The following is a 24,950-nucleotide window of genomic DNA, read 5'->3' on the forward strand; positions in this document are numbered from 1 at the left end:
CTCCACAAGAGCAGTGGGCCTGTGTATCTTCTTTACCTTTATACATCCCAGCACTACAGGCTCATAACCATTTGTCAAATGAATGAATGAATGAATTCTTACAAGTTCCTTAAACCAATTCATTTAGGATAAGGTACCTGGCAGAAAGTTAGCCTATTTCAAGTATGTTAAGTGTGTGCATGTGTGTGTGTGTGTGCCTGAAGGTGATAAAACTGCATTTACTTAAAAAGATTCTGTACTTCAACTTCCCACTATTTCATAATGGTCTTCCCCATAGTCTTAATTCTATTATCCTGTGTCTCAAAGAAAGATAAATTTTCATTGGAAAATATTCAGCTGGGGTTCCCTGTACCAACTAGTCAGAATATAAAAGGTTCCTGTAAGGTCCTTGAGGGAGAGAGATTTTCTACTGTATCTCAGTGCCTAGTCTGGTTTCTGATACATCGCAAACATGCAACAAATATTTATTGAATGAATGAATGAAAAAGAAACACCATCTACTACTAAAAATAAAACATTAAGAGGAAATCACACTTTTTAAGTTATTAACATTTTATATTTTACCTGTAACTGCAAAACTTTCAATTTTTTTGTTAAGTCTTTGCTTTTCTTGTTCAAGCTGATGAACAACAGTTTCCAGGTCTGATTTTTTAAGGAGTTCATCATTCAGCCTCTCCTGTTCTTTATGACATAAGCTTAATTCCTGAAAATTTTAACACTAAAATTAAGATTTCTAATATGTGTAACTCTATGGCTGATTCATATCAATGTATGACAAAACTCACTGAAAAATTAAAAAAATTAAAAAATTAAAAAAAAAAATTAAGATTTCTAGAAACTGTACAAAACATGAAAGCACACTTATTTAAGAGTAATTCACATACACACACTTTTAGTCAGTCAAATATATACCATTTCAATTAAAGTTAATTCTCAATTGAGGCTAAAAGCATCATAAAACCCAAACTCAACAGTGCTCCCTTCTAAAGTAGTAGAATTATTGGATTTTATTTTCTTTTAATTTGTTTAGCATATTGTCTTTCAAAAAAGTGAATATGACTTGCTCAATAAAAAATTTTAAGGCGTTTTTGTGTTTAAAGAAAAGCGAAAATAGACAGTGCTCTAAGACCACCACGGGTATACGTAAGCGCAGACGGTGCTCCGAGATCACCACGGGTTTACATAAGCGAAGACGGTGCTCTGAGACCACCACAGGTATACGTTAAGTGCAGATGGTGCTCTGAGACCACCACGGGTATATGTAAGTGAAGACGGTGCTCTGAGACCACCACGGGTATACATAAGTACGGGGTTATTCTCAGTTTCACCTACACAATGGGGGTAAGACCAGCACCTGGACACCGAGGAGTCATCTATGAATGACTCATCTACAGGTCCACCTATGGGTGATTCTATGAGTGTGAAACACTCTGTACAGTGTCTAACACATGGCAAGTACTTAATAAATGTTAGCTAATAATACTGTTAGCCTTTATCTTAAAAATACATAAAATGTAATACCAATGGAAAAAATAAGAAAGGTCAGAAAGTAGCTACATCTTGCTGTCAGGCAACAATATTGAAACTTGGTCACAGTTCTGAGACAATATTATAAATCACATACAACTGCAAACAGTGTGCATTACAAACAGCAGTGAACAAACAGCAAAATTCCCTGTCCTCATGGAGCTTACACTATAGTGAAAACATCATCAAAACATCTACTTTACATTTCCTGACTTCATGGGACACTTTTACGTATCTATGAAACTCAAAAGTGGACAACAACTAGCAGGTTTAGCTAATTATTCAGTGTTCAGCTGAACTGACTACCTGATAAAGTAGTTGGATAAAACAGAAAGGCATTGTGATACACTGTTCATAATGAACATAACATAGTGAAAAACCAGTTAAGTATCTGAACACCTACTATGAGCCAGTGTATCACAAAAGGCTTCGCTTTTTAATTTGCCTCATGACTGCCACAGAGTATTACTACTAGACTGTAAAAAGAGTGTAGTAATGAGAGAACTTGGAAGGTAGTATTAGTCTTTGTTTCCAACATTAATGGAGACTCATCCAATTTAGCAGGCTATTAAAAAAGTCTCAATAATCTATCAGGTGACCACCTAGGAATTTCTACTTTTACACAAGACATTCTTTCTGCCGGTTCTAGGCTATAAGATTATATCTAAGTTAGGTTACATCCAGGTTTATGCTGGGATGATTACTAGTTGTCTCATTTGAAGACCACCAGAATGAACAATATGACTAGTAAGATGGTTTGTACTTCCAAGCAAAATAATTAAAAGAAAACTGAGTTCTTTTTAATAAAGGTCAACAATTTTATCAAGTAATTATCAGTTTTTACATTTAATATTAGTAAAATGACGAGTCATGAAGTCATTTAAGTAATATAAAATTCCTAACAGGCTTTCCAAATTTGAGTGTAACTTGCTACCTATTATATATGAGATTAAAGAAGTATACAAATATACATTCTGACTGAAATAAGTCAGAGAAAGACAAGTATCATATGGTATCACTTATATATGGAATCTAAAAAATGGGTACAAATGAATTTATCTACAAAACAGATGTACAGTTACAGATGCAGCAAACAAACCCACGGTGAGCCGGAGGTAAGCAGGGAGAGGGCGTAAAGTGGGACTGGGCACGACACATGCACACTGATGTGTGTAAACCAGGAAGTTAGTGAGGACCCCTGTATATACACACTGCTGTACGTAAACCAGGAAGTGTGTGAGGACCCCCTGTATGTACACACTGCTGTATGTAAACCAGGAAGTTAGTGAGGACCCCTGTATGTGCACACTGCTGTATGTAAACCAGGAAGTTAATGAGGACCCCCTGTATGTGCACACTGCTGTATGTAAAACAGGAAGTTAATGAGGACCCCCTGTATGTGCACACTGCTGTATGTAAACCAGGAAGTTAATGAGGACCCCTGTATGTGCACACTGCTGTATGTAAAACAGGAAGTTAGTGAGGACCCCTGTATGTGCACACTGCTGTATATAAACCAGGAAGTTAATGAGGACCCCCTGTATGTGCACACTGCTGTATGTAAACCAGGAAGTTAATGAGGACCCCCTGTATGTGCACACTGCTGTATGTAAACCAGGAAGTTAATGAGGACAGCCTCTATGTGCACACTGCTGTATATAAACCAGGAAGTTAATGAGGACCCCCTGTATGTGCACACTGCTGTATGTAAACCAGGAAGTTAATGAGGACCCCTGTATGTGCACACTGCTGTATATAAACCAGGGAGTTAATGAGGACCCCCTGTATGTACACACTGCTGTATATAAACCAGGAAGTTAATGAGGACCCCTGTATGTGCACACTGCTGTATATAAACCAGGAAGTTAATGAGGACCCCCTGTATGTGCACACTGCTGTATATAAACCAGGAAGTTAATGAGGACCCCCTGTATGTGCACACTGCTGTATGTAAACCAGGAAGTTAGTGAGGACCCCTGTATGTGCACACTGCTGTATGTAAACCAGGAAGTTAGTGAGGACCCCTGTATGTGCACACTGCTGTATATAAACCAGGAAGTTAGTGAGGACCCCCTGTATGTGCACACTGCTGTATGTAAACCAGGAAGTTAATGAGGACCCCTGTATGTGCACACTGCTGTATATAAACCAGGAAGTTAATGAGGACCCCCTGTATGTGCACACTGCTGTATATAAACCAGGAAGTTAATGAGGACCCCCTGTATGTGCACACTGCTGTATATAAACCAGGAAGTTAATGAGGACCCCCTGTATGTGCACACTGCTGTATGTAAACCAGGAAGTTAGTGAGGACCCCTGTATGTACACACTGCTGTATGTAAAACAGGAAGTTAACAAGGACCCCCTGTATATACACACTGCTATATGTAAAATAGGAAATTAACAAGGACCCCCTGTATAGCTCAAGGAACTCTACTGAATACTCTTGTAATGGCCTCTATACATAAAAGAATCTGTAAAAAAGAGTGAATATATGTATATTATAACTGACTCACTTTGCTGTGTATCTAAAACTAACACAACATTGTAAATCAACTCTATTCCAATAAACTTTTTTTAATTTCTAGAAATATAAATAATATAAATATAAAATAATAATATAAAAATAAATAAAAATAATATAAAAAACCAAATATATAATACAATGGGATATTACTGGCCATAAAAAAGAAGTAATGATACATGCTATGATATGCATGAACATTGAAAACAATGGGTTAAGTGTAAATCACACATAAAAGGTTTACATATTGTATAATTTCATTTACATAGAATATCTAGAATAGGCAAATTATAGATTACAGAGACAGAAAGCAGATTAGCAACTGTCAGAGGTTGAGCAGAGGAAAACGAGGATTGACTGCTAATGGGTACGAGGTTTCTTTCTGGAGTGATTAAAATGTCCTGGAATTAGTAGTGATGGCTGTACTACTTTGTATCTATACCAAAACCGCTGTACACTTAAAACAGTAAATATGATAGGTAAATTATATTTAGCAAAAAAATGTAAAATAAAACATAAAATTTTTAATGAAAATTCTAGCAATTCAATACAAAACCTACTCACCAGTTGAAGTTTTCCCATTGTTTCTTGAAGATTCCACATTTCAGAAAGGTTTTTTTTAATCTCTTTCTAGGAATGAAAAGCTTATTAGGTACATACCTAAAAGTCAAGAATACTTAATGCTAGGTGACAGTGAAGATGAGGCCAAGTCATTTTTGAGTAATTCATGTTCCCTGCCATCAGTGAGAGCCAAAGCTTCAGCCAGCTCTAGGCCTCAGTTTCCATGAAGAGGACGCAAAGTTTAGCTTTCTCTTTAATTTCTGGTATCCTGAATGCTTATAGGGACCTATTTGTAACACGTGCAACAAGAGAGCCACTTGAAAATCTTCTGTCTGTGTACTTGTAGGACTTTCCTCAAGCCTTGATGTTTAGAATTCCTCTTACGGCCCTGTCATTTCCTGACTTTCCTACCCTATTTGCTTTTCCACCACCCACTACTATCAACCTGGGCTTGTGCTCAGTGCTCAGCTGTGTCCAACTCTTGGCTACCCCGAGGACTGCAGCCCACCATGCTCCTCTGTCCATTGAATTCTCCAGGCAAGAATACTGAAGAGGGCTGCCATGCCCTCATCCAGGAGACGATCAACCTGGATCCTCTAAATGGCAACTAAGAGTGCTGAATGCCAAGGTTAAAATATTATGACCTAACAGGAATCTTTTACTCAGCCAAGTTGTCATTCTCAACTACTGCCCATGTGACATGTGAAACTGTTCAGTATGTTGTGCACACATGAGAGAATATGCAAAGAAAGTAGAAAAGGAGAGCAATGAGATAACAGAAATACTGCAAAGAAACCAAAGTCACAAAAGCAAAATTAAAACTGTACTAATCGAGACTTCCCTGGTGGTTCAATGGCTAAGACTCCATGCTCCCAACACAGGGGGCCCAGGTTTGATCCCTGGTCAGGGAACTTGATCCCACGTGCCAACTAAGACTGGTAAAATAAACAATTTTTAAAAATTGCACTAATTATGTTTTCTTCATTTTCAAGGTTGTTTTGGCTATTCTGGGTCCCTTGAGATCCATATGAATTTTTGGATTTTTTCCTATTTTTGTAAAAAAAACTATCCCTGGGATTTGGAGAGGGATCACACTGAATCTGCAGATTATTTTGGGTAGTGGGGACATTCAAACAATAAAGTCTTCCAATCCATGAACATAGGATATCTTTCCATTTATTTCTGTCTCTAAATTCTTTCAGCAGTGTTCTATAGTTTTCAGTATATAAGTCTTTTGCCTCCTTGGTTAAGTTTATCCCTAAGATCTTCATTCTTTTTGACGCTACTATAAACAGGATTATTTTCTTAATTTTCTTTTTGGATTTTAATATAGAAATGCATCCAGATTCCTATGCAATGATTTTGTATCCTGCAAGTTTGCTGAATTTATTAGTTCTTTTTTTTTTATTGGCATCTTTAGGGTTTTCTGTACATAATATCATCTCATCTGGAAACAAAATTTTACTTCTTTATTTCCAATTTGAATGCCTTTTACTTCTTTTTCTTGCCTAATTCCTCTGGTCAAGACTTCCAGTACTATGTTGAACAGAAGTAGAGAGAATAGACATCCTAGTCTTGTTTCTCATCTTAGAGGGAAAGGTTTCAGTATTTCACCACTGGGTATGATGTTAGCTGTGGGCTTTTCACATATGGCCTTTATTGACGCAGTTTCTTTCTGTTCTACTAATTAATGGAGATGACACTGTATAAGATTAATTCATTTTAGTTTGATGTAAAGTAGTGACCTTAAAACTATCAATAGGTTATACTCATACTTGGGATAATATAAAGATTATCCAAGTATTATGCAAAACTATCATATACATACAGTTTTACAAAATCAATATCTGGATTCCTAATTTGCAAATATCCTTCTTAAAAATTATCTACCTGAAAACCTGTGGTCTAGGTATCATGTGAATTCTTCTTTCTCATCTACCCTCCCACAATTGCCTTTTGCCCACTTTTCAAAAGAAAAGCAAGCTTCTAATTTCATACTATATCTCTACATATAAAAAACTTCTGAAGTACCAGACAACACCTGAAATGTTGGGGCTGGTCAAAGCCTTTTATTAAGATGCTATTTTCTCCCATTATATCTTACTAAAAGATGTCTTTTCAGTACAATTTTACTTTTTTAGCTGATAAGTACCAACATTTGTGCTACATCTGTCACTTTGATCCATTGACTACTAATAATTATAATGATAACACTTTTTACAGGAAAATGCTAACATTCTGAACCTTACAATCACAGGACATTTTTAAATTAAAAAAATTTCAATTCATGTGTGTTTTTAATTGCACAGACATTTGATAGTTATCATAAAAAGATATTCAAGCATAAAATATGTTACAATAAGATACAATTTTGTGGGGATTTCAAGAAGGGTCATTTGGATTCTACTGGCTATATTTATAAGAACAATATGACAACTTTAAGAGATCAATGTTTACAACTGATTAGAAATTACATCCTTTGCATCTATTTAAAGATGAAAAATGTTAGCTACCAACTTAAAAATGTACAAGGACATATACAGTTTCAAAAAATACCTTTAAAGGGTTCATGAGCACATAATGACCTAGAGGACAAACTTCAGAAGCCTGCTCATAATGCAGAGAAATGACAGATGAAAATCTTGAGTGAAAAGAGGAAGGAATCTGGAGAATTGCCATAAGAATAGATGTGCTTCAGAAAGACGAGTGAACAACTGGAGAAAGTGCCAACATTTAGAGCATGTAAATAACACTTTAAAAAAGCTTGAATTACAAAACAAACCAAAAGACCTGGATGGGATATCAAAAGAACTCAAGCTCACTCCACTCCAGGAGAATTAACGAGCGCCCCCACAGCTGAGACGTACCTTTGCTTCCTCAAGTTCTTTGTCGGCAGTCTTGAGCACTTCTTCTTTATGTCTTTCCAACTGCTGTGCTAACTGGTCTATTTCAGTTAATTCCTGGCAGAGTTTTTCATTTTTGTTACTTAAATTAACAACTTCAGATGTTACTGTTTCCTTGGTTTCCATAAGCTCTTGTATATGCTTTTCCAGGTCTTTATTAGCTTGCTGAAGAAAGTCAACCTAAATGGAATTTCTAATTCATAAATCAATAAATCGGAAAATTATCAAATACTGAACTTTCAAAATACTTCAAAACACTGTGTTTTTTAAAATACTGAAACTTAAAACTCCAGCTATTCTACATTTTCAAATTTATAGTTTTGATTTGTAAAACTGCTGATGAGTGGTTTTGTAAAAATATATATATGTCTTCAGTTTTCAAGCATGGAAGGAAAGGATAAGTAAGAAATTTGTGTGAGCCTTTTCCCAATATAGAGTTCTAAATATATGACAAGATTACCACTATGATGATATTAGTCTGGAGTGCGGTCCCATACAGTAGCCACTAGCATCTGCATATGGCTGCTGAGCACTTAAAATGTGGCTAGTCCAGAGGTGTGCTATAAATACAAAGAGGAGTCCAAAGACTCAGTACAAAAAAATAGTACAATATGCCAAAGATATCTGACAACACCAACTACATGTTGAAATGATAACATTTTGGATATATGTAAGTAGATACACTATTAAAATTAATTTCACTTGTTTTTACTTTTTTTAATCAGACTACTAGGAAATTTTAAATGACATATGTGGCTCATACCCTATTTCTACTGAACAGCACTGCTCAAGAGCTATGCTAATATTTGGGACTTAATCTACTCTGGCTGCAGTCCAGGCAGCAGTGATATCTATATTTCTAAAGATCCTATGGAAACAACCTAATGTCCTTGACAGGTGAATGGATAAAGATGATGTAGTGTGTGTGTGTGTGTGTGTGTGTGTGTGTGTGTGTGTGTGTGTGTGTGTGTGTGTGTGTGCGCACAAGAGTATTATTCAGCCATAAAAAGAAGGGAATAAAGCCATTTACAGACACATGGGCAAACCTAGAGATTATCACACTAAATGAAGTCAGAAAGAAGACAAATACCAGGTGATATCCCTTATGTGTGGAATAAAAAAATACAAATGAACTTACTTACAAAGCAGAAACAGACTCGAAGACACAGAAAACAAATTTATGGGTACCAAAGGGGAGAGGGGATTGGGGAGGGATAAATTAGGAGTCTGGGATCAGCAGATACAAACTGTTGTATATAAAATACACAAGGTCCTACCATATAGCACAGGGAACTATATTCAATAACATGTAATAAAACATAATGGAAGGACTTCCCTAGTGGTCCAGTAGTTAGGAATCCCAGCTGCCAAAGCAGGGGACACTAGCGCAACCCTCATCCAGAAACTAGGATCCCGCAGGCCACGGGGCAACTAAGCCTGAAAAATGCAACTCCCGAGCCCGCCCGCTGCAACTGCTAAAGACTGGGCCCTGGAGCTCAAGCTTGGCAAGAAGAGAAGCCGCCTCCGCAAGACGCCTGTGCGCTGCCTACAGTCGCCCCGGCCGTGGGAACCAAAGCCCACGTGCAGCACAGGAGACCCAGTGCAGTTAAAAACGAAGAGCCACAACGGAAAAGAATATGAAAAACAACACTGACACAATACGGATAACTGAGTCACTTGCTGCACGCCAGAGAGTAACACACAGTGACTCAGCTGTGCTTCAGTTAAAAAAAAATTTCTAAAGGCCATTTGTCATGTTTCAAGAAATCTCTTGTTCTTTCACTCTTAGGTCAAACGCATGGCAAGGCAAACTACTACATAGTTAAATAAAAACTATGTTTACTTTTTATATTTATTTTTAAAAATAATATTTGTAATATTATAAAAGAAATAAAAATTTTGAAAATGGAGAAAATCATAAAGAAGACTATCTCACCACACAAAGATAAACCTTTATTAGTGTATTTTGGCGTAGTTCTAGTGTTTTCTCTCTCTGAAAGTACATATACAATTTTTAAAGCAAATTGAGGATTACTTTTTACCTGTAGTTTATTCTCTTCTTTTAAACACCTAATACTGTGGTATTATCAATTCCTACACCTCATTAAATATAAAAACAGGATTTTTCAACAGCTGTACCCAATTTTGGATACTCTGACTCTATGTAATTTTTTCTGCTGTAGATAATACCCAAATAAAAAACCCTTCCACCTTTACAAACCCAAAGACTGTTAAAAACACTTACAACTTTATACGCTCAGTGAAATAATCATAAAAGTCGTTACCTGAATATTAAAATGAGCAATAAGCTTTTCATTGGCTTTATTTCTAGTCTCCAGAGAAAGGATATCAGAGGAGCGACCCCCATCCAATGCAATCGACAGTCGTTCTATCTCTCGTTCTCTAAGTTCAATCTGAAAACATAAAGTTGTGCTATCATTTTTAAAGATATGGTTTTGAACTGAAATGATTAACACTGCACAAATGTTTATTTGAATATACTTCCATTTTTCTTATGTCCCACAATGTACACAAAAGATTAGCATTCATATATGTTACTGACACATAAATGGTATTATGAGATCCATTTAAGCAGAGCAAAAATATACACAGAAAATCTCAACCTAAGAATTGTCAACACAGGTTTCATAAGTATTTTTATTGAAGAGATTCTTTCTAATTTTATGTTTTGTTTTTTCCCTCCTCTAAGATTAGGCAATGTTTATACAAAAAGAAACTAAGTCCCGGAACTGAGTTTGAACTACTTCAGTGCCTGGTGAAATAAATGGGAGATAAACAAATGAATATAAAACAAAAAGGAAAGTGATTTGCTATTGAAACTCATTATTAAAAAGGATATAAGGCCGGAATGAATTTGCTTTACTATCTATTATGTAGAAAAAAACAGACATACAATCAAAAACATCCCTACCAACCATGAATTCACATGCAAGAATCTACAAAAACACACACACTTTCAAACTTTGGTTTTCAAAAAAAAAATTGAAAACAAAAACCAAGTATTCAATTTAACAAACAATTATTGAGCATAGTTCTAAATATACAAATATGAATAAAACATGATCCCTTACTTTCAGGAACACACAGCTTTACAGGAAAAGCAATAAAGTAAACCAATAATTGCTTTAATATGTTGTTCAATGATACAATAATAGAAATAGGTATATAGTACCAAAATAGTCAAGGGAACAAATAAGTCCAAAAAAGTTATAAAATATGCCAGGCAGAGAAGAAAGGAGGGATATTCTAGGCAGTGACAAAGAAGCACAGGCAACACGCTATGTTTAAAGGAGCAGAAGTGACTCAGTGTGACTGAATTACAACACGCAAGGGGAATTAACAGTTGGAGATGAGGCCAAAGAATTAGGCAGGAACTAATTATGATAAGCTCTGTATACTTCACTAGGGAGAAATATTACTCAGGACTAAAGGGTGAATGTGATAAGAATAGGGCCAGAAGCAAGGAGACCTACTGTAGGAACATATGAGAGATGATTAGAGCCTAAGAAACAGTGGGACAGGACAGAACAGAATATGTAAGTTTAAGAACTGATAGAACTCGGCAAGTGGTATGTGACAGGCAGAGAATGAGACGTATAAAGACTCCAGAATGCTGGCTTGGGTGGATGCTGAAGCTTCCAACCAAAGTTGAGCATATAGAAGGAGAAACGAATGTGAGACAGAAGTTGAAAGTTCAGCACTAGGCATATGTGAACACACAGCCTTCATCCAAATGGAAATGCCAGTGTCAAGCTGGGCATATTAGAACAGAACTCAGCAGAGAAGTGTCAGCCTGAGAGGCTGGGGAGTCACCAATATTCAGGTAATAAACTAAGAGAGTAGATGAGACTATCTGAGAAAACATGGAGAGGAGAAGTCAAAGAATCCTGGGGTTTGGTGATATTTTAGGGAGGAGGCAGACAAAAGAGCAAAGACGATATTATAAGAGGCTAAAAAAAAAAAGGCAAGAAAAGGAAAACAAAAAGAAAATGAAGCCACAGAAGAGTTTCAAAGAGAAATGATCAATAATGTCAAATACTGCAGAGTGAGTCAGGAAAATGAAGACTTAAAGTATCCTTCCGGATGCGGCAACTAATGTCAATGGTAACAGTAACTAGACCAACTTATACAGTGGGGGACAGAGGCCAACAGAAGGTTAAGAAGTGAACAGGAAGTGAAGAAGTAGAGAAAGAAGAATAAGACACCCTTTAGACTGGCTCAGACGGTAAAGCATCTGTCTGCAATGCAGGAGACCCGGGTTCGATCCCTGGGTTGGGAAGATCCCCTGGAGAAGGAAATGGCAGCCCACTCCAGTATTCTTGCCTGGAAAATCCCAAGGACCGCGGAGCCTGGTAGGCTACCATCCGTGGGGTCGCAAAGAGTCAGACACGATGGGGTCACAAAGAGTCGGACATGACTGAGCAACTTCACTTTCACTTTCAGAGAAGTAGGCATGAGGGAGAAGAAGGCCTTAGTTAGCAAGAGGGGAAAGGTAATTAAAAGATTTTTTAAGGGGTATTAGTGATGATGATAAAAGCATCTCCTCACAGTACTGAAAAAATGTATACTCATTAAAATGGCCATATAAGTTTGCTAAAGAATAACTGATTAAAGCAATATCCTAAGGAGAAGAGAGGGAATGGGGCCAAGCACACAAAACAGGAAGAATACCATCCTACCCATTAAGTCTTAAGGAGAACCTGTGAATATTGCTCATTTTAAAGGCAGAGATAGGAAAATGAAAAAGAAGATGATGTCCTAAGAAGGAGGGTGTTACAGGCCATGGAAAGAGCTTGAAGAGAACAGTAAAATCTGGAATATATGCTGAGAACAGAACAAACTCCCACCAAAAAAAAAAAAAAACTGATAGAGCAGACTCAATCAAGACTGATAACCACATGAAATTGGTGATTTCAATCAGAACGGTCAGGCTATTTTCTTCAAACGCCTCAGCCACCTCATGGAGACAATAAAGACTGATCAGTTTATGTTCATAAAGTACTTAGAAAAAAAATGTGATGAAAGAATGACTGAATATAAATTGAAAAATATCAATTAATATTCATCTCATATGCATATTTGATATGTTCAACATCTCTCCATAAAGTAAGTTTTTTGGATGACATTACTACAATTCCTTTTAACTCCATCTATCCAAGTGATCTTCAAAGTACTTTATAAACTTAACACTTATACCAATACACAGGTTATATCTATACTGGTATGTGCAGATTTCTTTACTCCAAAAAAACGTAGTTATGTGCAGAATATGAAAAACGTGCTACCTGATTTAAACTTCAGTAAGCATATTAAGAAAGAAAGCCTATAATTACCCAAATCAGAATTTATCCAAGACACAAAAGGAAAGTATAAAAGAACAAAGGTTGTTCAAAGTTTTCATGTAACCCCGAGTCTATTTACTCCCTTGCTTCTTTAGAAAACCATCTTATGGGGCACCAGTACTTATAGAGAAAGTTTTCACGTAACCCCAAATCTGTTCACTCCCTTGTTTCTTTACAGAGCACCAGTGCTTTTAGAGAAAACATTCAACAAGCATGGCCACTCGGAAGAGTAACTTTCAAAGACATACTCAAAATGATAAAATCTACAGAAAGGGTAAAACAAGTTTTTAAAAAGACTATCATAAAGCATAATACACTTCAATAAAATATCTCTTGAGATGGAAACAGTTAATATGGTCATAATATTTGGGGAGATATATGACTCACCTTAAAAAAAAAACAAACTACTACTCACCTCAATGCATAGTGCAGGGAATGAACTGAAGGCTCTGAAGCCATCTAAGCCATTCCATCTATTAATTCTATTAACGAATTTACTAAAAAGAAAAGCTGTATTAAAAACTCAGGTATCAGAAATATTAAACATAACCCAATTCTATTTACAGTCACAGCGCACTCACCTCAATCCCAACTAGATAAATAAAAAATCCTACCTGCTTGTTATAATCTCAGTCCACTTTCCATCACTGCTAACTTCTCTTGTAACTGGCACACTTCCTGTTGAAGTTCTTGAATTCTGAAACATATTTATAAGTAATTTCAATATATTTTTGATAAGAAATACAAAATTACAAAAGTGAAATTAGATGCCTTCTTTTAAAAACCCTGAACTTTTTGTTTCTCAGTGAGGTAGGAGGTGCTGGGCCAAAGGGTTCCCAGGCCACAGCACAGAGTACATTATCTTAGAGATTTAATTTTATAAGAACAGATACAAAACTGAGTGGTAAATAATCTGAAACTCAGAATCATTATGTCTCCTACTGCATTTTGAGTCTTAAGACAAATTCTTCTGGGTACTGTTGCCAATTCTTAGGTTCAGGGAACTAAGCATCAAATCTAAAACTCACAATACTATTAAGTGAAATAAGGGACTAAATGTTTTCTGACCCCACATGACCCTGTATTTTCTAACAAATTATCTTGCAATCTTAGAGAGAAGAAAAATACTAAGAAATACAAATTTTCCAGGTACCTACAGCAAAAAAAAACCTACTCTTTCCTGGAACTTGTTAATTCCAAGAGAATCAAGATTTGTCTAAATCATCTGAATTGTATGAATGCCTAAATGTACTGTACTACATCAAACTTTGCCAAGCATTAACAAAACAGGACATAATCATTTTCATACTGGAAAAATAAAGCCTGAAGCCAGGTTTAATTTTGAGAGAGATTTTCCATAGGGTCGGCACAGCACCACTGAACACTGCGTGTACCTGCTGCTAGTACTACCAGAGCCAACACCGCCCACTAACCTAGGAGCAGGAGCGCAGCACGCACGCAACCGCACCCACACACGCATGAGTGACTGAACACAGTGCATGTGCAAAGTGAAACAAGTAAGATAATCAAGAGACTGATGCTACCTACCATGGCTTGATAGAAAAGAAGAATGCTAAGGCAAAGAAAGAGACAGAAAAGATACACATGTTGTTGTTCAGTTACTAAGCTGTGTCCAACTCTTTGCGACCCCATGGACTGCAGCATCCCAGGCCTCACTGTTCCTCACCATCTCCCAGAATTTGCCCAAGTTCATGTCCATTGAATCGAATACATATGGAGCCGTCTAAAACTCGGTAAATAATACTAACATATTGTCTAAGTCCTAATTTATAAGTACCAGAAAAACACAAAATATTTCATGGGTAAAGTCAAGTAAGTGTATAAATACAGGTACATAACATTGTGTGAGAATAACTGAGCTGAAGACCCTAATTAGTCCCCCAATCAATGTCCTTTTTTTAAATTGCTACAGACATTAATAATAAAGTAGAAAACTCTCTCATATTGTCTACATGATCTACAAGTAAAAAGCCGGCTGCACTAGCCATTCCCACTAGTGTGTTCTGCACCTAAACCGCGTCTGCAGCCGAGACCTGAGAGGCTGTCACTCGCGCTCTCCTGCTCCTCTGCACCTTCTAACATGTTCTTAATGGCATTCTGTGTATTTCCCCTTGTCTCACCTTCTTACCGGGTTGTAAGTTTCTCAAAAGTTGCATCTTTACAGCCCGAGAACACTTACATAGCCTTTTCCAAAGAGTTTATTGAAATTATAATTAAAATAGAATTTACACCTGATTCCAAGTTAAGGAAACACCAACATACAGAGCTAGAGAATCATGAAGCAAGACTTTCACAGCCAGTTACAAGTCTACTCATGCTACTGGCATTTGAGAAAAATCTCAACTAACAGAGAATCTGTGGAAGATTTACTTGGGTGATAAAGCTGAATGTCAAAGCAACTCTACTGAAATAGGCTCTAGGTGGCACTAAACTGTTTCAAAGCAAATATGGACAGAAACCTCAGATATATGATTTACTTGAAATCAAATTTCAAAACAAGTGAAAACCTTCAATATTCAGAATATATTCAGAAAGCATTTACTGGATGCTTATGCAAAGTTCTATGCTACACACCAGAGATAGGCTAGTTAAGAAGACAAAACCCTACTATCAAGAAACTTAGGGCTAACCAAGTGATGAGGTAACTAAAGCCAACAGAGGATTCTTTAATGCACCTGTCATCAGCCACGTGCAGGAGGTCTGCGATGTAAGGGCCATCCGGCTGAGGAACCGGATATGAACTGATTTCAGAGGGAGGGACTGGTTCATCAATCTGCATGCGCTGGCGCCTGAAAGCAATATTTCTTTTCTTGCCACCTAAAAAAAAAAGCAAATGTGTATTTCAAAAAACTGAAAACAAAACACTGTCTTAGAATTAAATAGTTCAGAAGGCTAGCCTTTTTGTTATAAACTATGTCTCTGGGTCTTATTACATAAGAGCCAGGTCAAATGTTTTCTCCCTTACATATAAATACCTACCTGATCTTTAACTGAACAACTCATTTCTGCAAACCTCAACAACACATGGTTAGAAAGCAACCTTTATTTTCTGCATGCTTGGTATATATGCCCAGATTTAATCTGTCCCTTCATGAGATGGGGACCAAACTCTGGCAAGATTAAAAGTTGAGTGTGCCTTGTGGTACATAACAGAGCCCAAGAAGTCATCGCCAGCAGAAAACTGTCAAATGAGAAGCTTCAAGGCAATGATAACTAAAATAAACATGTTTATTAAGCAAGGCCAAAGGAGAAGATAACTGAAACTTTAAGAATCAAAATCAGTATATAGCAGAATATGTATCCTGAATTAATGGGGAATTTTCTTAATTATCCTTAAAACCAGCAGGAGTAATTTCTTTTAATGGCTAGATATATCCCATGTTGGTCCAAACCACAAGGATAATTCAGCTTTTCCAGTACCTGGTCAAGATTAGACACGTACTTGAAAAACTAACTGAACCTCACAAAGAACAAACACAACCCATAACTCTGTCTTCCTCAGAATCCTAACAAGTTTTCTATACTCCTACCCTCTTGTTTTGAGGATGAAGAAATCAGGTCAAGAGTATTTAGGTGACCTGCTTGTAGTTACACACCTGAACATGCAAACCACTTTCTTCTTCCCTCATCTCCTGGTTTTCCTCCTCGGCTGGTCCTTCTCAGTTTCTCTCAGAGACCCTCTTCTTCCATCTGTGCCTTAAAAGACAATTTCCTAGGGTCTGTCTTTGGTTCTCCTCTCTTTCCAATCTACATAATCTCACTAGTAACTCCTACCACAGTCAAAGCATCAGTTCTCAGGATATTCCAATGATTTCCAAATGTGACTCTCCATCTAGGACCATATTTCTGAGGACAGATCTACATATTCCACTGCATACTAGGAGTTTCAATGTGAATGTCCTGTGGATAAAACATATTCAACAAACCCTTTGTAGACGGTGGACTTCTGTTCTGTTTTCCATATTCCCTATCTTAAGAAATAGTACCAGGACATCCTTGGTGGTCTTGTGGTTAACACTAGGGGCGCAGGTTTGATCCCTGGTTAAGGAACTAACATCCCACATGCCCCATGGTGCAGCCAAAAAAAAAAAAGAGAAAGAAATAGTATTAATATCCTCATTCATCCACTCATTCACTTCAAACAGAAATTTGGAAATTCCTCTACATCCCAAGTTTACTAAATTTATCCATCCCTAAATTTTAGAGATTACACCTCTAAATCACCCTTGATTTAGGCCCACTCTTTTCTCAGAAAATCTAATTATCCTCCTTTTTTAGTTTTCTTAATCTTTTAGTTTCTTCTGAGATGTTCCCCCACATTTCGGCATCTCTTCTGCCCTTGGCTCAGGGTCCTCGCTCTCCCAGCTTATTTTCTGCCACGGATTCCTCCCTGATCCTGGCCTCCCAGTTTGCAATTCTTCAGTTCTTAGAGTCTCCTCTTCACTCAGCTCCAGGCACAGAGTAACATGATTAAGCCTGGACTGTGTTACCAGACAGAACTGAGCCAGCTTCCAGATCTTCAGCTCTCTTCTGAGGCAGCCTTCATTCTGACCAAATTACTGCTGGTCCTCGCCGTGTTCTTTAATCCCTCAGTCTCTACCAAGTCTCATAATTCAGCACCTCCCTTCCCCTCATTTACTTCCGTGACCTTAATCTCATGGTTCAGACACCTCCATGGTCTGGTTACTACTACTGGGGGTTCTTCCATCAACTTTGAGCCTGGACAACCACTAACGCTGCATATGCCCCATCATTTCTTTTTCCTTCTCTGATAACTACTGAGCATTAGGCTAAGAAGACTAAAATAAACTAAGAAATAACAAAGTATATCATTTTCAAAGTCTTTAGAGTATGAATTATTTTTATAATTAATAATGATGATAATAATAATAGAAAAAAGAATTCAAATTAATAATGAAAGAAAACCCTAGGCACTGAGGATAGACTACTTACACCTAAGAAGTTTACTGTTATATAAGTTTCTAAGCACATGTATAGAATATAAGCTGGGTCTCCAGAAATCAATTTTAAAGGTTCTGTGACTATCCAAATACATTTTTTCAAATACTAAAGTCTAAAGCATGAATACCCAAAGTCCCATTTCAGTCAACAGTTTTAACATCTTTAAAAGATTAGATGTATATAATTTGTTTTGAGAGGGAACAGATTCACCTGGAGTTTGAACTACAGCTTGCAAACTCTTTTCTTGAAGCTGTTGAATTTTTCCATTCTTAGCTTTACTTTCTTTCTCCATAAGTTTGAGTTTATGAATATATTGATTATTTAGAAATTTCAGATCAGCTGTTTCATGTGCGCACTTTTTCAATGTGGTTTTCAACTCTTAAAATGAAAAAGATTTAAAGAGCATTTTATACATCAAGAAGTTCTCCCATTTCATAAAACAAAATAATCACAATAATTTGAAAGGCTCCACCTGATTCTTATATGCTTTGTTAGAAGGTTGTAACTTTTCTACCACGATTAACAAAACTGCAAACAAGTCACTAAGCACAAAAAGGAATTATATTTTTCTTCTGTGATGAGACTAATATGAGCTTTTGATCCAGTAAATTGGATATGAAGCTAAGGGATTATCAATTCATGCCAAGCATTAGCCAGGGCTTTCTACTAAATACAAGAAGATTTTATAATAAGTTAGCCACATAATTTACCCTTTGCCTAGTACCTCTGAAATCATTCTATCTTCCAGGTCAAAAACAGGGTATAAAAGAATCAGAACAATAGACACACAACTTTTTCTCAGAAACACAGAAGTTGTTACAAGGAAATTTTTCTTCAGTACCAGCATTTAATATTTTCTACAGCAACTTCTGGGCTTCCCAGATGCCACAGTTGGTAAAGAATCTGCCTGCCAATGCAGGAGACACAAGAGATGCGGGTTCAATCCCTGGGTTGGGAAGATCCCCTGGTGAAGTAAAAGGCAACCCACTCCAGTATTCTTGCCTGGAAAATTCCATGGACAGAGGAGATTGGTGGGTTACAGTTCACAGGTTCACAAAGAGTCAAACACAACTGAGCGCACACCACAACCATTACAGCAATTTTAATTCTAAAAATGTAATCCACATTCAGTGAAGATGAATATAGTTGTGGAATGCAAATTTATTTTTCTTGTGGAAATTCTTCAACACACCCTACAATATTTCAGGAACTATCAGTAGGAAGACTATCACATTTTCTAATCAATAGTTTCAAAGGTAGAGTAGGATTTCCCACATATAAAATGAAAAGGGCAAAAATTTCAAAAGTCACAAAAATTTACCTTTAATATGTTGACCTGATTGTTCTCTCAGTTTCATTAATTCCAGGTATAATTCATTATTTTCTTTACTCAACCTTGCATTTTCAAGTTTATAAGGTTCCAATACAAAATCAAAATTGGCACTCTCTTTTTCAGCTTTCACAGCAGATAATTTTGATTTCCGAAGACTTTCTGTTGTATGAACTAGATCACCAACATTAAAGAATGGAAAATGCAAATACAAGGAAACATTCTATTAACTTTTAATAACTAAAAGCAGACTTCTAAAAGGACTTAAATGTTAATACTAACATGCTATCAAATCGAAAATCAAACATACAAAAACAAACACTAGAGGTCTTTCAAGGTACTAAGAAGGTCTCAAAACTTTCCTGTCGTAATTAAGTTATAAAACATATACATATAGGCAGAACCATCTTTAAACCTGATCTCACTCACCCCCCATGTCTAATTAGTCACCTGATCCTGTGGAATCTGTGAATCTTACTTGGTCATTTAACATTTACTGAATGCCTGCTACATGTTAAGTGTCAGGGATGCAACAAACATGGATCAGTTACCTACCTCTAAGAACACAGATGAACAGAATATTCACTACATCAACATTTACTGGGCAGGGAACATGGTAAGGAACCCACTGACATGGAGCTTATATCCTACTAACAATTTGTCAAAAGTTACGGTACTATGTGATAAACTCAATAAATATTTCAGTGCCGACCTTGTGTTCAGCCTGTCCTAGGTATGGCGGTGAAACAGTCAGTCTCTAGTTTCTTGGAAGTCTGCATTCTAATGGGAAGGTAAAACAAATTTCCAACAACAATAACAGCTAAGGTAACGTGCAGTATATGTGACAGAGAGCTGCAGGCCATACAGCTAACTGAGCGTAAAGACAAAGCAGGAAGGAGAGGAGAAAGAGACTTTACAGGCAGACAGAACAGCACATGGAGAGACCAAGGGCGAGAGCGAACATGTTTTCAGGAGCTTAGGTGGTTGGTGCAGGGAAGATGAAGGGAATGTAAAATCACTGGGGAAAATGTGTGTCAGTTTCTTGGAAAGTTAAACATACTCCCACCCTATAATTCTGAATTGCTGACCTAGAACTAGATCATGAAGGATTCTGGAGGCCATACTAGAGACCACAAAGTATCTTTCATCCACTCTCTTCTTTTCATCATTATCACTTATAGTCCTACTGCAAAAACTTCCTAGACCATTTCTCTGCTCTAATTAGTCTCAAATCACAGTAATAAGATTCATGTGGAAAAGAATAAAAATCACAAAGAATCTTTCAGCTAAATTAACATGTTCACAGCTAAAGTCATGATCAACCACCTTAGATCGGCATTATAAATGCGTAGCAATTAGAGACCAGTGACTAACATAATATCATGTCAACTGCATTTCAATAAAATAAAAACCAGTGAATAAAGCAGCTACAGAACTCCTAACTAGATCAGAAAATCACATTAAAAACTGTATTTTACTCACAGACAAAACCCTCAGAAACATTTACTCTAAACAGTATAGACTGCACGGTGACCCTGGAGTTTTGCGACGTGGAGAAGAGAGAAGCTTCAGACGATTTAAGGACTTTAAAAGTCTACCCATTTCTGTACTAAAGCACAAAGCTCAACAAGAAACTAGATAAAGGGGATTCAGGGTCACACAAGTTTGCAGTAGTGTTCCCATCTTTACCTGAAAAGTTTCTCCACCAAAGGTAAACAGTCCACTGTCAAAGTCTGGCGGTATCCCAACGGATCCAATCTTTTCCTAATATTAAGATACTTTCTTTCTGCAGCTGTAGTCATCTTGTGTTCCAAACTAGGTTTATTCACTTCCAAAAATTAAAATCCTATAAGAAAAGAGTGAAACATCATTCTATTATCAGTTATTATTATTGTTTAATGTTTTAAAAAAGGATTCTTTTATTATGAAGCAATTATTTTTTTTTATTTCTTTTCAGGCAGACAGCTCTCTAGAATATTTAGATTTATTTAAATCCAATGCTAAAGATATCCATGTTGCTGCATTAAAATAAATATCCCCTCATAAACTTAATACACAGAAGTTAAAACAATAAAACCTCTAGACAAAAGAAAGAAGAATATTTTTTCAAACCTGAGACAGGCAGAGAATACTTAGAGAAGCCTCTTTTAAGTTTTTCTTTTAAATATAAAAGAGAAACTTGATAAATTGGATTTCTTCAAATTAAAAATGTCTGCTTATCAAAATATATCCTTTTATTTGACAAAACAAAAACTTAGAAGAGTAGGAGAAACATATGCATAATATCTAACAAAGGATTTGTATACAAAATACAGAAAGAACCCTTACAATTCAATAATAAAGATAACCCAATAAGAAATGCAAGGCTAAGATTTGCAAAAGATATTTAAATGAGAATAATCATATGAAAAGATGCTTAACACCACTAGACATCAGAGAAATACAAATTAAAACCACAATGAAATATAATTTTGTTCATACTAGAATGGCTAAAATTGAAGGTACAATACTAAATGTCTTCAAGGACTTGGAGTAACAGGAATTTTCATATTGCTACCGGAGTGTGAAATCACTGTGGAAAAAGTTTGTGGGAGGGAGGCTCAAGAGGGACAGGATATATAAGTCCTCATAACTGAGTCACGCTGTAGTACAGCAAAGCCAACACAACTCGTAAAGCAATTATCCCCCAATTAAAAATAAATTAAAAAGTGTGGCAGTTTCTCATAAATTTAAACATACTTCTAGCCTATGACTGTGTAATTCTACTCCAAGGTACTTACTCAAGAACATGAAAATAAACATCTATAAAGAGACTCTACAAGAATATTTGAAGCATCTTTATTCATGATAGCTTCAAACTGGAAACAACCTATACAGAAGAAGGATAAGGACACTATACTTAAACAATGTAATATCACTCAAGAATAAAACAGAACTGGTACCTGTCAACAGTATGGATGAATTTAAAAACATCTGAGCAATAGAAGCCATGATTATATGAAGTTCAAAACAGGCAAAATTAAACCATGTACATAGAAATCATAACAGCTGTCACCTAGGGTGATGGGGGTAGTTGGAGCCTGACTGGAAGGGCATGAGGGAGTTTTCTCAGGTAATGAAAATATTGTGGCAATGGGGACAGACATCACACCAATGTATACATTTATCAAAGCTTTTCAAATAGCATATGTAAAGTTTACTGAGATTAAAAAAGAAAGACCCCAACATGTAAGTAACTCTGGACATCTTTTTATCCTTGTCTTTTTAAATATCTATGAATATATCATCTATCAAACTGCCCTAAAATGGAGTTATCCAAAGATCACTTCTTTAAAAAAAACATGCTCTCTTTTCTAACCTTTGCCAGGTAAATGTGGTCCTAGTACTCAATATTTTTGTTTTACATCTGTATTGCTTTTCACAATTTATATAAAACATGCATGGATATGGATATATGCAAAATTGGATCCTCACAACTACTATGAGGGAAAAAGGGTCAAGGACACCCTCCACATTCAAAGATGAGGAAAGGCTGCCTAGAGACAGGAACTTTTTCTAAATCACAAGGTCACCAAGCAGGTGGGCAGTCAGGTCTCCTGAGTCCTGACCCAGCGCTCAGGTTTCTGCATTATGCCGCCTCAACGTACTAGATGACTCCTAAGTGAGTACTACTCCTTGATAACTTACTAGGTGACTCCTAAGTGAGGACTACTCCTTGATAACTTACTAGGTGACTCCTAAGTGAGGACTACTCCTTGATAACTTACTAGGTGACTCCTAAGTGAGTACTACTCCTTGATAACTTACTAGGTGACTCCTAAGTGAGTACTACTCCTTGATAACTTACTAGATGACTCCTAAGTGAGTACTACTACTTGATAACTTACTAGGTGACTCCTAAGTGAGTACTACTCCTTGATAACTTACTAGGTGACTCCTAAGTGAGGACTACTCCTTGATAACTTACTAGGTGACTCCTAAGTGAGTACTACTCCTTGATAACTTACTAGGTGACTCCTAAGTGAGTACTACTCCTTGATAACTTACTAGATGACTCCTAAGTGAGTACTACTCCTTGATAACTTACTAGGTGACTCCTAAGTGAGTACTACTCCTTGATAACTTACTAGATGACTCCTAAGTGAGTACTACTCCTTGATAACTTACTAGGTGACTCCTAAGTGAGTACTACTCCTTGATAACTTACTAGGTGACTCCTAAGTGAGGACTACTCCTTGATAACTTACTAGGTGACTCCTAAGTGAGTACTACTCCTTGATAACTTACTAGATGACTCCTAAGTGAGGACTACTCCTTGATAACTCCTTCCTACAAATCTCTCCCTCTCCACATTCTCGTTAGCCTTTTCTCTGAATGACGTCCCCATTCTATGCTAGGTTCTTTCTAGGTTCCTTCCACAAGAGGGACCTGACTGATGCAGGTGTTCTAGAAAAAGTCCTGAAGAAGTCAGAAGTGCACCTGTCAGAACAAGAACCAGCAGGGCCTCACAATTCATACATGCCTCCTTTTCGTCTGGTATCAACTTTGGTTACCCAGAAAGAATACATCCTCACATCCTTCTGAGAGACAATATGAGTAAGTACTAAAAAAGAAAAATCATCAACACATACGACAGATGAAAAAGATTAAAATCCTCTCAGGAAGGACAAAAACACACTAGGCTTTCCCCACCCAAGCATGGGCTGCTGTCCTTCACCACCAACACAACGCGCCCGTCTACATCATCCGAACACTGCGGCCATACTGAAAGTTTTCCAGCAGAACAACACAAAAGGGAAGGTTTGGAGGTCCTCCACGCGTACGTGTTTGGAACCAGCCACTTCCTTAACTTTAGGGAGCTCACGTCTGAAAGCCGGTGCATCTTATTTTTACAAAAGTATCCTGTGCATGTGTGTGTATAATCTCCTGTGTATATAATAAATATGCACAAGGGCTAGAAAACCAAAACACCCCAAACCATCATTAACTAGGTTATCTCGCGAATCCTCCCTCACTGAACTAAAAACAGTAGAGAGTGGAAGAGGGGATGTTTACTAAGGTGCCGGACAAAGGTTAATAAATGACTCGTCCTAGGCTTTGGGGCACTTTTGTTTTACAAAGAGCCTGTATGATTCTTATACGAAAGGGTGTTTTAACTTTTAAATCAACCCATCAGTCGGTAGGAGGCGGATCTGCTGGAACCGCACAGACGCGCGGCGAGCGGGGCCGGAGGAACCGGGAGCCCTGGCAACCCCAGGCCGACCTCCGGGCCGCAGTTCCGCGGTCGGGCGCTGAAGGGAAGGGGGTGTCCGCGGCGAGGCGACAGGGCTCCGCGCCCCGGCCGCCCGGGGCCCGCTTCCTCCCGAGGCCGCGCGGCCTCCCTCCCGGCAGCTGCCGGGCCCGGCCCGCGGGGACGGCCCTGGAGGCGGAGGCGCCGCCCTGCCCAGCCCTCCCGCCCCGCGCCGCGCTCAGCCGCAGCCCCGGCCGCCGCTCCCTCCGCCTGCGGTCGCATCTCCCCTCGCGCCTCGCCTCCCTCGCTGGCTCCTTCCGCCCAGACACCGGCTCCAGCGCTGGGACAGTTTGAAAATGGCGCGGAGAGACGATCAGGGCCGGCGCGGAGGAGGTGCCGCGGTTGCCTCGGTAACGGGAGCGGCCGACCTTTCGCCGCGCGCAGCGGGGACGCGCCCGACCGGGATGGCGGCGCTGGGCCCCGGTGCCCGGAAACGCAACGGCCCGCACGGCGCGAGGCCGCGGCGCCC

General features: G+C 37.8%; 1 protein-coding gene across 1 annotated transcript in view; it reads right to left on the bottom strand.

Annotated features, from left to right (window-relative positions):
- LOC136173544 (centrosomal protein of 135 kDa-like) overlaps nt 1-24,073 on the bottom strand; it is a 36,386-nt gene extending 12,313 nt beyond the window's left edge. Inside the window, 10 exon segments of the mRNA XM_065943222.1 lie at nt 565-703; nt 4,616-4,681; nt 7,480-7,695; nt 9,801-9,929; nt 13,493-13,508; nt 13,510-13,575; nt 15,575-15,716; nt 18,072-18,239; nt 19,183-19,365; nt 23,884-24,073. Coding sequence (XP_065799294.1) covers nt 565-703; nt 4,616-4,681; nt 7,480-7,695; nt 9,801-9,929; nt 13,493-13,508; nt 13,510-13,575; nt 15,575-15,716; nt 18,072-18,239; nt 19,183-19,365; nt 23,884-24,073 — 1,315 coding nt within the window.
- Between the last annotated feature and the right edge of the window lie 877 nt (nt 24,074-24,950).

Source organism: Muntiacus reevesi, chromosome 8 (assembly GCF_963930625.1).
Source record: "Muntiacus reevesi chromosome 8, mMunRee1.1, whole genome shotgun sequence".
Lineage (NCBI taxonomy): Eukaryota > Metazoa > Chordata > Mammalia > Artiodactyla > Cervidae > Muntiacus > Muntiacus reevesi.